At 47.8% G+C, this 12116-nt stretch overlaps 2 protein-coding genes across 3 annotated transcripts in view; both read right to left on the bottom strand.

Moving 5' to 3' along the window:
- Window positions 1-757, bottom strand: part of spata20 (spermatogenesis associated 20) — a 68752-nt gene extending 67995 nt beyond the window's left edge. Inside the window, exon 1 of one of the 2 annotated variants that reach the window (XM_064950687.1) lies at window positions 118-754. In XM_064950687.1, coding sequence (XP_064806759.1) covers window positions 118-320 — 203 coding nt within the window. In that variant the 5' untranslated portion in view covers window positions 321-754. Of the gene's footprint in view, window positions 1-117 lie in introns of both variants that reach the window. The other variant, XM_064950688.1, reaches the window with a different exon arrangement.
- Window positions 758-7738: 6981 nt separating this feature from the next.
- The window catches only part of pkd1b (polycystic kidney disease 1b), a 37189-nt gene continuing 32811 nt past the window's right edge, over window positions 7739-12116 (bottom strand). The window contains exons 31-39 of the mRNA XM_064952769.1: window positions 11544-11746; window positions 11094-11291; window positions 10725-10861; window positions 10413-10613; window positions 10093-10267; window positions 9657-9944; window positions 9346-9480; window positions 8916-9230; window positions 7739-8834 (exon numbers count right to left, since the gene is read on the bottom strand). Coding sequence (XP_064808841.1) covers window positions 8004-8834; window positions 8916-9230; window positions 9346-9480; window positions 9657-9944; window positions 10093-10267; window positions 10413-10613; window positions 10725-10861; window positions 11094-11291; window positions 11544-11746 — 2483 coding nt within the window. The 3' untranslated portion in view covers window positions 7739-8003. The remainder of the gene's footprint in view (window positions 8835-8915; window positions 9231-9345; window positions 9481-9656; window positions 9945-10092; window positions 10268-10412; window positions 10614-10724; window positions 10862-11093; window positions 11292-11543; window positions 11747-12116) is intronic.

Raw genomic sequence — 12116 nt, forward strand, 5'->3', positions numbered from 1 at the left:
GTTGCATTATTGTAGCTAGCTGACGTTAGCGATTAAATCATTTAATTTGACAAGTTAGTCGCAAGAAGTCACGTCCTAGGCGATTGTCATGTTATGTGTCTTCATTAACTACTTTACCTGAAGCAGTATTGGGACGTCCTGGGACTCAGCAGCGAGGGGGACTTGTCGCTGGCAAGGGGTGGTGTGAGCCCGCTGATGTCCCGACTCTGTTCTGGGCTGTGCGAGTTGTTGTCACCTCCCAGAAGAACGATACTTAGCAGGCGAGCTGGGTCAACGCGGCTATTTTTTGACGACGACCGTGCCCATGCGAGTCTTAACATCTTAATCCAATGTGCCTTGTCAAAGGGCTGGCTGGCTCAGTGGAGGTTTGCCTACTTTGCTTAACACGGCAAGTGCAACTCTCCGACCAACCAACTATGACAGTTTTGTCACTGACTTTGAGAAGTGTTGCCAACTATTGTTTTGTTTGTGAAAATCGCTATTGGCTCCTTGTTTTGACGCTAGAAGTCGCTAGACTATGTTTGGCCATTGCCGCGACGACGTCACAGCACCTATTTGCCTTGGTGCAGAACAGATGCGGTCCCCGACGTAGCGTTTTCGCACCCTCTCCCGCCGCACACCTACTCCACTTGTGCGTCCTTGCCTGTGTGTGGGACTTCTGTTGCACAGACAGCTTCTCCTGCTCTCGTTTGCGTCAGAATTCGGTGGGGAAAGTCTCCAAATGCTTCATTCTATAGCTAGAGGACTCATGATATCTCCAGGAGTGCTGAGTATACTTTTTGTCTTTATTTGTCGTTCTCTAATACCATAGGAGGAGCTGTAGGAGGACGGGGAAATTGTAATGGCTGAAATGCAAAAGGTGCATATCGAACCACATGTTTGACTCAGTTACATTAATTCCCTTTCAGCCATTACAATGAGCCTGTCCATGCACCAGCCTCCGCTGTCTATTACTGAATATTTTTTTCTAGCTAGGGCCATGTACTTCAGGTGCTGCCTGTCTTCCCAGTAGCCTACTTGGCGTGTGAACTGCTGACTGCTCATAACATGCAGTTGATTGTTGACACATCAACCAGGATTAAGGGGCAGGGCCATTTGTGACCTTGTTTTGGTAGTCAGTGGCTGTATTGGAGAGGGAGTTGTTTCACCTCTTCTGAGTGTACATAACCAGTTTCTCAGGCTCCATCTCTGTGTGCTTCATTTTATAGATAGAGGACTGCTGATATCACTCCTGGAGTGATAAGTATAATTTGTCTTTATTTGTTGTTGTCTATTACTGTCTTTTTACAAGCTAGGGCCATCATCGTCAAGTGCTGCCTCTCTTCGCAGTAGCCAACTTGGTGTGTGAACTGCTGACTGCTCATAACGTGCAGAATGATCAACAAGGATTTGTGAATGTACACTGAACAAAAATATAAATGCAACATGTAAAGTGTTGGTTTTATGAGCTGAAATAAAATATCCCATAAATGTTAAATTTAAAAGCTTATTTTACACCAATTCTGTGCAGAAATTTGTTTTACATTCCTGTTAGAAAACATGTATCCTTTGCCAAGATAATCCATCCATGTGACAGGTGTGGCATATCAAGAAGCTGATTAAACTCCATTATCATTACACAGGTGCACCTTGTGCTGGGGACAATAAAAACCCACACTTAAAAAGTGCACTTTTGTCACACAACATAGTGCCACAGATGTCTCGAGTTTAGGGAGCGTGCAATTGGCATGCTGACTGCAGGAATGTACACCAGAGCTGTTGCCAGATAATGTAATGTCAATTTCTCTACCATAAGCCGCCTCCAACATTATTTTGGAGAATTTGGCAGTATGTCCTGCCGGTCTCACAGCCACAGACCACGTGTAACCATGCCAGCCTAGGACCTCCACATCCTGTTTATTCACCTGAGGGATCATTTGAGAGCAGCTACATGGACAGCTGATGAAACTGAATTTGCACAACTGAAGAATTTCTGCACAAACTGACATACACCATCCCAGGGAGATTCATCTGTAGGATCAGTGTCCTCACAAGGGTCTTAACCCGACTGCAGTTCGGTAACCAACTTCAGTGGGCAAATGCTCACCTTTGATGGCCACTGGCATCAAATAAGGGTGCTCCTCACGAATCCCAGTTTCAACTGTACCGGGCAGATGGAAGACAGCCTGTATGGCGTTGTGTGGGCAAGCAGTTTGCTGATGTCAACATTGTAAACAGAGTGCCCCATGGTGGCGGTGGGGTTATGGTATGGGCAGGCAGACATACGCTAGAGACAACAAACACAATTGCATTTTATTGATGGCAATTTGAATGCACAGAGATACAACTAAGACCGTCGCCGATCAAAGACGGTTCCGCTGAGTTGTTCTGCGTAGTTGTTCGAGGAAGGCTCCACACCACTCTCACTTGAGTATCTTAGTTATTCTCTGCTCTTTTGTAGCTTTGGCAACTGTGTTTTCTATACCTGTTCGCTCCTCTCCCTGTTGGCTTTATAGACGCTCCCGACCCTGAGCTGCAGCCCTTCTAATTTAGTGTACCTGTGCGCATAACCCACGTGGAATTCTGGGTCTCTTGCAACGTTTGGAACTGCCGATCTGTGGTCAAGAACGCAGAGTTCAGCCTATACTGCCCTTCAGTCTCTTTACCTTTTGGCACTGATCACTCCAGAGAGGACTGCTACTCCAGCTGATCTCTCTTCATCTAGTAGTCCAAGAGGAAATGGTTGTCGCGGGGATGGCACAGGGCCACTTGTTTCTCCTAACTGGAGATTTTATATTTTCTCCCCCTCACCTGTCCATCATTTTCACTTGTCCACTCAAGCTTAACATTGTTGTCATCTATTGCTCACCAGGTGCCCTTGGAGAGTTCCTCAATGAGCTTGACACTTTATGAAGCTAATTTCCTGACGATGGCTCACCGCTCTTCGTATTTGGCGACTTCAACCTCCTGTCTTCTGCTTTCGATTCATTTCTTTCCAACTATCTCTTTCCCCTCTTTGCCTCTTTTGACCTCACCCCTTCCTAATCCCTTCCAACTCAGCAATACACCTACTAACAGACTCACTGCAACCTCCCCCCTCCAGGTCTCTGATCACTGTAGTTTCCATTTGTCTCCCTTTCCTCCAACCCTAGCCACTCAGCTCCTACCCAGATGGTAATGCGCCTTCGCAATCTTCGCTCTCTCTCTCCCACTCTTCTATCCTATTATCTCTTCCTTCTGCTGAATCCTTCTCCCTCCTGTTAAATCCTTCTCCCTCCTGTCTCCTGATTCTGCCTCTTTGACCCTACTCTCCTCCCTTTCCGCATCCTATGACTCGCACTGTCCCCTTTCCTCCCGGACGGCTCGGCACTCCTCTCCTGCTCCATGGCTGAGTGACTCATTACGAGCTTACAGATCAGGGCTGCAGGCAGCTGAGTGAAAATGGGGGGGAAATTATATTTCCAGAGGACCTATCATTCTTTCCCTCCCTCCTCTCTACCTTGTCTTTGTCTGTATCTGCTGCAAAAGCCACTTTCTATCAATCTAAATTTCAAGCTTCTACCTCTAACAATAGGAAACTCTCTTTTCCAACTTCTCCTCCCTCCTTAATCCTCCACCCCCTCCCATCTCCCTCTCTGTGGACGACTTTGTCATCTACATTGAAATCAAGATTGATGACATTCACTCAGCCTATTGAGTCCACTGGTCCCACTCACACAGAATTACCCTACGCCTTGACCTCTTTCTCTCTCTCTCTCCTCTCTCTCTCTCTCGCCCCTCTCTCTCCAGATGAAATTCTGTGACTAGTGATGTATGGCCGCCCAACAACCTGCTCGCTCGACCCTATCCCCTCCTCCTTTCTCCAGACCATCTCTGGAGACCTTCTCCCATTCATCAACTCATCCCTGACCACTGGCTGCATCCCCTCTGACTTCAAAATGGCCTGTCACCTCCCTCAAGCTACACTCGACTCATCTGACGTCAAAAACTATAGACCTGTATGCCTTTCCTTTCTTTCCAAGACACTTGAGCATGCTGTCTCTGATCAACTTTCTCGTTATCGCTGTCAGAACGATCTTCTTGACTCTAACCAATCAGGCTTCAAGATGGGTCACTCAACCAAGACTGCTCTTCTCGCTGTCACGGAGGCTCTCCGCGCTGCAAAGCTGACGCTCTCTCCTCTGGTCTTATCCTCCTAGATCTATCCGCTGCCTTTGACACCGTGAACCATCAGATCCTCCTCTCCACCCTCAGGGATGAGAGTGTCAGGCTCTGCACACTCTTGGATTGCATCTTACCTGGCAGGCCGCTCCAACTAGGTGATGTGGAGAGGATCTGTGTCTGCACTACATACTCTCACTACTGGTGTCCCCCAGGGCTTGGTCCTAGGCCCTCATATTCTCTCTATACAGCAAGTCACTCGTCTCCATTATATCCTCACATGGTCTCTCCTACCATTGCTATGCGGATGACACTCAACTACTTTCCTCCTTTTTCCCCTTCTGACACCCAGGTGGCGACACGCATCTCTGCCCACCACCTCAAGCACAACTTGGACAAGACGGAGCTGCTCTTCCTCCCGGGGAAGGCTTGACCGCTCAAAGACCTCTTCATCACTGTTGACAATGCCACAGTGTCGCTCTCCCAGAGTGCAAAGAACCTTGGCGTGACCCTGGACAACACCTGTCGTTCTCTGCAACCATCACAGCAGTGACTCGCTCCTGCAGGTTCATGCACAACATCCGTAGAGTACGACCCTAGCTCACACAGAAAGCGGTGCAGGTCCTAATCCAGGCACTTGTCATCTCCCGTCTGGACTAGTGCAAATCTCTGATGGCTGGCCTCCCTTTTTGTGCCATCAAACCCCTGCAACTTATCCAGAACGCTGCAGCCTGCTTGGTTTTCAACCTTCCCAAGTTCTTTCATGACACCCCGCTCCTCCACATACTTCAATGGCTTCCAGTTGAAGCTCGCATCCACTACAAGACCATGCTGCTCGTCCACGGAGCAGCAAGAGGAACTGCCCCTCCCTACCTTCAGCCTATGCTCAAACCCACCACCCCAACCTGAGCAACCCCTACGGGAGGGCAGCTCCTGCTCGGCCTAGTCCAAGCACTTCTCTGTCCTGGTACCCGAATGGTGGAACCAGCTTCCCTTTGAATCTAGGACGGCAGAGTCCCTGCCCATCTTCCAAAAACACCTGAAACCCTACCTCTTCAAAGAGTATTTTAAATACCCCCCCACAAAAAAATATATACAGCACTTCTAGCTCTGACTTTGTTGATAGCTACTTTATTGAGGAAACGTGTACTTACTATGCCTGTGACATGTGGTTGTCCCACCAAGCTAACTTAAGATGAATAACTAACTGTATGTCGCTCTGGATAAGAGCGTCTGCTAAATGGCTGAAATGTAAATGTAGAAACTCTCGGTGGTAAAACACCCCAAAGGCAGCCTGAAAGTAGATGAATTTGTTGCTCGCCTCTTTTTTCCCCGATACAAGTCGCTAGAGGGTTCAGAGAAACTGGCTAAATATAGAGATAAAGTCGCTAAATTGGCAACACTGACTTTAGGGCCTTTGAGTAGTTACATGATTGGCCACATGGTGGCACTATAGGAAAGGGAATGGGTGCACATTATTTTTGGTTTGATCATACAATGCATGCTTTATTCACAATCAAAGTATGTATGAACCAAACAAAAGACCATCAAGCTACTCATAATGCTACGCCTTAGTTTGTCATTTTTGGTAAACTAATAATCAATGATACACATAAAGCCCTATGTCTCACTTCCAATCCCAAACTTGCTTTAGAATAGATATTGCACTTGAGAGACACAATGTTGCTCCTATGGATTTAAAGGGATATCCATCGCTGATAAGTCTTCGATTTATCTAGCCAAGGCTCACCATGTTCTGGGCACTGTTGAAGATTGAATAGTACTGTCTGATACCACCCACGATTCGCAGGTTGGAGTGACCAGAGGGAGACCAGTGCGTCAGCCATAGTAGGGGGGCTGCATGGGTGGCAGAGAGAGAGAACGAGTCAAAACAATATTATGGTCACTTCAGGGCTATTTCAGCTCTACTGGGAGACAGGCTGCCCATGGATGTGGAAGACCATTACTGGCTTGATAATGTTACAAATCAAATTGTGTTTGTCTCATACACGTGGTTAGCAGATGTTAATGCGAGTGTAGATAAATGCTTGTGCTTCTACTTCTGACAGTGCAGTAATAACCAACAAGTAATCTAACCTAACAATTCCACAACAACTACCTCATACACACAAGTGTAAAGGGATAAAGAATATGTACATAACGATATATGAATGAGGGATGGTACAGTACGGCATAGGCAAGTTCACCACATTCTGAAAAGAGGGAGGAGAGAGAGAGAGAGGAATTAAGTGAGAAGAGACCATGACTTAAACAGCTTTTGCCGTGTGAGTTTTCTTTTATTTGATTTTTATTAGGATCCCCGTTAGCAGACACCAGTGGTGACAACTAGTCTTACTCGGGTCTGACGCAGCAAAAAAAGACATTAGACAAAAGACTTTACGATTGAAATACATTGTCTGTATGTACATGTGTCTATCACATGCATGTCAGTACATATACACACAAAAGTAGGTCACAAGCCCTTGGTTAAATGTTTGTTATTTTTGTGTGGTGTCTGTGGACTGAGCAGTTGTCTCGGGGGCACACCTGTGGCTTGGTGGAATTTGCCAGCATGTTGGGGAGTTCTATTTCCTTGCCAGCAGGCTACAGTGCGTAAATACCCACAGCAAATCTGCACGAAGACTAGGGTTGAGTTATTGTAGGTTTTGGGGAATCTCCGTATCTTATCTCTCTTCTGTGGAGCTCAGGGTGATTTGTCATTTCTCTGGTTGTGGTCTGATGTGCTCAGCAGAGGGGTTGAGCAAGATTATTTACTTATGGTCTGGGGAGGTGGAGGTTGGCTGGTGCAGGTGGAGGGATCTTGTCTATGTTTAGTTGCCTGTCAGCACTAGTTTGTATAGCTTCACGGTCCAGTTGTTTTTTTGTTCATTCATTAAAAAGAGAATGTGCGCATACCCCGCTGCGCCTTTGTCCAATCCTTATGACGAACGTGACAGGCATTGCGTTGCATGACAAAACGGCACATTATAGAGAGGCCTTTTATTGTCCCCAGCACAAGGTGCCCCTGTGTAATGATCATGCCGTTTTAATCAGCTTCTTGATATGCCACACCCAGTTCACCAAGTCTGGTACCAACGGGACCATGAAAAGCTTCTACTCCCAAGCCATAAGACTGCTAAACAAAACTGCTCAATAGCTAATTAAATGGCAACCCGCTGCTGTTACTGTCTTATCTATCCTGTTGTGTAGTTACTTTAACCCTACCTATATGTACATACTGTAGCTAGCTCAATTACTTCATACCCCTGTATATCGACTCGGTACTGGTACTCCCTTTATATAGCCATGTTATTTTTACTCGTGATATTTATTCGTTATTTACTGTATTTATTCCTCGTGTCATATGTTTTTGTTGAAAAAGGTTCAGTGTAAGTAAGCATTTCACGGTTAGTCTACACCTGTTGTTTACAAAGCATGTGACAAATGAAATGTGATTTTGTTTTGACATTTTGAGGAAATTCACAACGTAAACAAATAACTTGGTGATTATTTAATGCGGTGTGTCACTACTTGTTACAGATAGAGGATATTAAAACACCAAACCCGATGTTACTTCTGGTATTGATCAGCAGGAGAAATATGTACCACAGTTCTTGGAGATTACGAAATAATCCTTTATTATACAGTAGATACACAAGAAGTACAAGGTATACAACCTCAGCATACGTATGTAGAATACCTAATGCAGAAGCTCTAGTAAAGAGGTAGACAACAGTGGGAAAACTTGTCTCTTGAAGTAGTACTGCACAATTCATAGCTGGAACCTTAGAGGTTCATACACTAGATACTGTATACCCACAGTAATAGGCACTTTAATCTCTGTCTCAGTCCCTCTCTCAGTTTCAGTCTATGTCTGTCTCAGGCCCCTCTGAGATCCAGGCCCGTCTCTTCACAGGCACTCCCTCACTGGCGCGTCTCCTGTCCCCCTCCTCACTACAGGGCCTAGCCTTCGTGTTGACCCCACTACCACCTCCACCAGGGGCCTTGGGGGGCCTCTGAGCTGCATCAGCCGAGTGAGAACTCCCTGAGTGCCAGGCTCGACGTCTAGGAAACTGCCTGGCTCCAGGACACCAGGAAGGCCCAGTGCCCAAGCCCAGGCCAGGGCTCCTTTGTGTGGGTTTGGTTGCCTCGGAGAGGTGAGTGTCCCTGGGTGGGTGTGGGTGAAGCTGCAGAACGACAGACTCAGAGTAGGAGCTGTGAACACGAGGGAGGGAAGGATTGGTGGAGGGAGGGCAGGAGAGAAGTGTAATGGGGTTGAAAGAAGGAGGAAAGGAAGTGAGGGAGATGCGAGAATGAGGGGGTAGCAGAGCTGTCCTCGTGCCCATCGCCCCTCCACCTACTCCTCTTTCTTCACTTGTCTCTTCTCCTCTTCCAAGTCTCTGCGGCCTTCTCTTCCTCCTCCTGCTCTGCACCTCCTCTAGCTGGGTCTCCAGACCTTGAACGTCTGCAGTCAGCTGGTTGACGCGGTCGAAACGTGAAAGCAGACCGTTGACGCAAGATAGCAGGCGGTCCAGGTTGAGCTGAACGTCTAAACCCGGGGCGTCGGACATACCCGAGTCTTCGGAACCCAGGGAGAGGGCGGAGGACAGGAGATGGGGGGTGGAGAGACAGGATCCTTGGGATGATCTGGAGGGAGGCACCACCATGCCCTCAAACTTCACCCTGTGTCTGAACTGTGGAGAGAAGGGAGGGAGGGAGATTTCAGAAGTTTCAATTTGTGTTGAATCAAATGAATGAATGAGTTTCCTCCATACCTCCTTGGCCTTAATGAGTCCCATCCAGAGCTTCAGTCTTTTGATGAAGAACTCCACCATCTCGTAGTCCTGGGACTCCATGGCTGGCCTGTACATCTCAGCCTGCACAACCCTGTATGTGCGGAGCAGAACAGCTCCAGAGAGACGGGCCAGCAGCCAACCTCCCAGACCCAGCAGAGAGAGGGCGTAGAGGGGTCCGAGGACAGGGTGAGCCCTGCTGAGCCTCTGCAGGACCAGGCGACCACGTAGTACAGACACCACAGACACACCAGCCTGGTACACAGACAGGAACCCATCCACAGACCTGGAGAAGAGCTGAGACACAAACATATATGCATGAATAGGAAATGCATATTCCCATAGAGTGAGCTGTGTCTCGCATATTCCTGCAGAGAACCTTGGTTACATTACATAACCTTCCATTTCCTACCATGTGTCCAGTGTGAGCGAAGAGCAGCAGCAGTAAGATCAGTAGTAGAGCCACAGCAGCCATCTCTCTCCATGCCCGCTGAAGCACTCGACCAAACACCACCCACCTCCGCACGTACCTGAGAGTACCCACCATCTGAAACACACATTGTTGCATTGTTGCATTTTTTGCATTGCGTGTGGTAAAACTGCTGTTCCCCAGAAAGACTCCATTATTATGGTCTGTCACAAAATGTGGATTCCTAACCCATGGAGTTAGGAACTATTCAAATAATGTCATTCTTTAGGAACTATCTTTAAGTTGTCCAGCACCTTGAGTACCAGCAGAGTGAGCAGTATGGCTGATATCTGTGTGGACCTCCTGGCCAGTAGGGCGGCGCTGTGGAACTCAGTGAAGGAGTCTGGTCTGGAGCGGTGCTGAGACAGACAGGAAGCAGCCTGGGATAGGAAGCAGAAACGCAGCGCGGCCATCGCCAGGGACAAAGAGGCGAGGAGGAACTGTAGCCAGCGCCAGCCCTGACGCACGTACTGGGCACGGTCAGTAGCCATGACCCATAGCTCCACCCCCAGAAAGAGGAGGGCAGAGAGGAGCAGGAGCACCTTGGGGGGGGGGGGAAAGGTTTCAAAACCGAGTGGCCAACTGAGTGTCTCAGAACAGAACCTATTGACGATCCTACATTTTTGAAATCCCTAATGAATGGGAATAATAGTGTTGTTTTATACAAACAAATTGTTTATCAAATGTTACCATGAGTGCAATCTCCAGGTCTGGTCCTGAGGAGGATGGGGGGATGAGTAGAGGATGGATGGAGAGGGAGGAGATGAGTGTGTGTATCTGGTTCTTCTCTAGTAGAACAGACACACACACAAACAGACTCGTCTCTCTGTGGTACTGGGTGAAGTCAATGGACACAGCCTTTAACCTGAGTGAAGAAAAGAGTACAAAGAATGATGTAGGATCATTTGTGTGGAACTGGTGTGTGTAACTCACTGTGCTGTGGTCCAGTGTGTGTTGTGTAGGCCAGAGAGAAGCTGGCATGTGTCTGTGTGCGTATGTGTGTAACTCACTGTGCTGTGGTCCAGTGTGTGCTGTGTAGAACAGAGAGAAGCTGGCGTGTGGTAAAACTACTGTTCCCCAGAAAGACTCCATTATTATGGTCTGGAGTGTGTATACAGTGTATCCGTGGTAACCCCACCAGGTGGAGGGCGGGGTTCTGATGGAGGTGTGGCACCAGGATGTTGTCCATCCACTGCCACGCCCCCTCCCACCTGAAACCAGCACAGAGAGATACATGTGGACACAGCCCCCGCACACACACACCAATACACAAATCAGTACAGGGTACATGCACACACACACACCACACACGCAGCCCTTACCCAGTGATGGTGTTGAGGTTGGTGGTCAGTGAGTGTTTGACGGCAGAGTGTAGCAGTCTTCCCTGGGTCTCCTGAACACTGTCCTGGTAGTTGACCATCAACACCACCAACAGGAACAACATGTGGCACACACAGTGCTGGGGAGGGGGGAGAGAGGAGAGAAAATGAAAGAGAGAGTGAGTATACAGAGGGAATGAACAAGAGAGGAGAAGGGAAGATAAATAATTAAGATGCATGTTATTTTAATTCCAGTACAATACCAAATGGTACTTGGTGGTTAGGAACATAAACAGTGCACCACATATGTTCATTCCTGAGGTTACCATAAGGATGTATGGGAGCTGTTTTTTTGTTTGTTTCCTGTTTCACCTTCATGAGGGATCGTAGCGCTCTCACTTTCCTGGCCTCCTCCTTGGCTTGCAGTAGGCCGAACCCACAAGGGGGGTGCACCTCGCCCCCCTGCTTGCCCCCCTCCCTCTTAATGACGGTCTCCTGCCCCAGCCGATCATTCACCTCGGGGTCTACAGGCCTTAACACCACAGCATAGAACAAGGCCTGCACACACACCTGGGGAGAGGACAGTACCATGAGTTAATAAGGTTAGAAAGGTGCATACCTGTCTAGTCCCGCTTAGACTGAACAGATTTCAATAGATTCAAAGCCAGCAACTTACGTTTTACAATCACATGGGTCTACAGGAAATGCAGAAGCCATATGGTTGCGTATCTCTCTCTCTCTCTGGTACGGTGAAAACATTCATTGCTGACAATTTGTTGCATTGACTATTGATCCTCCGTGTGTATGTCTCTATCTGCCTACCTTGAGAGGCTCCAGCAGCAGAGCGGAGGTGAGGAAGGCAGACAGGGCTGAGATGAGCCACATCAGGACCACTGAGCTGGAGAAGTGACTCCCATAGAGGCCTACTACTGCCAGGCAGGCCCCCAGCAACAACACAACCAGGGGGTAAATGACTTGCAGTGCCCAGGGAGGTAGCAGCCAGCTGGGCTTGCCGCGGGCCACACCTGGGTGGGGTGAAAAACATGGAGGAAACTATGGTCTATGTCTGAAAATATGAGCAAGTTGTTTGATATGAATATTCAGATAGTTCAGGGGATTTCCGTGCAAAATAGACATCATTCATAGAAAGTTTTAAAGGGTGAACGCTCGCATCCACATAGTAATACATGTGTCATAAACATTTACATTTACATTTAAGTCATTTAGCAGACGCTCTTATCCAGAGCGACTTACAAATTGGTGAATTCACCTTCTGACATCCAGTGGAACAGCCACTTTACAATAGTGCATCTAAATCATTAAGGGGGGGGGGGGGGGTGGTGAGAAGGATTACTTATCCTATCCTAGGTATTCCTTGAAGAGGTGGGGTTTCAG

Source organism: Oncorhynchus masou, chromosome 31 (genome assembly GCF_036934945.1).
Source record: "Oncorhynchus masou masou isolate Uvic2021 chromosome 31, UVic_Omas_1.1, whole genome shotgun sequence".
NCBI classification, from domain to species: Eukaryota; Metazoa; Chordata; class Actinopteri; order Salmoniformes; family Salmonidae; genus Oncorhynchus; species Oncorhynchus masou.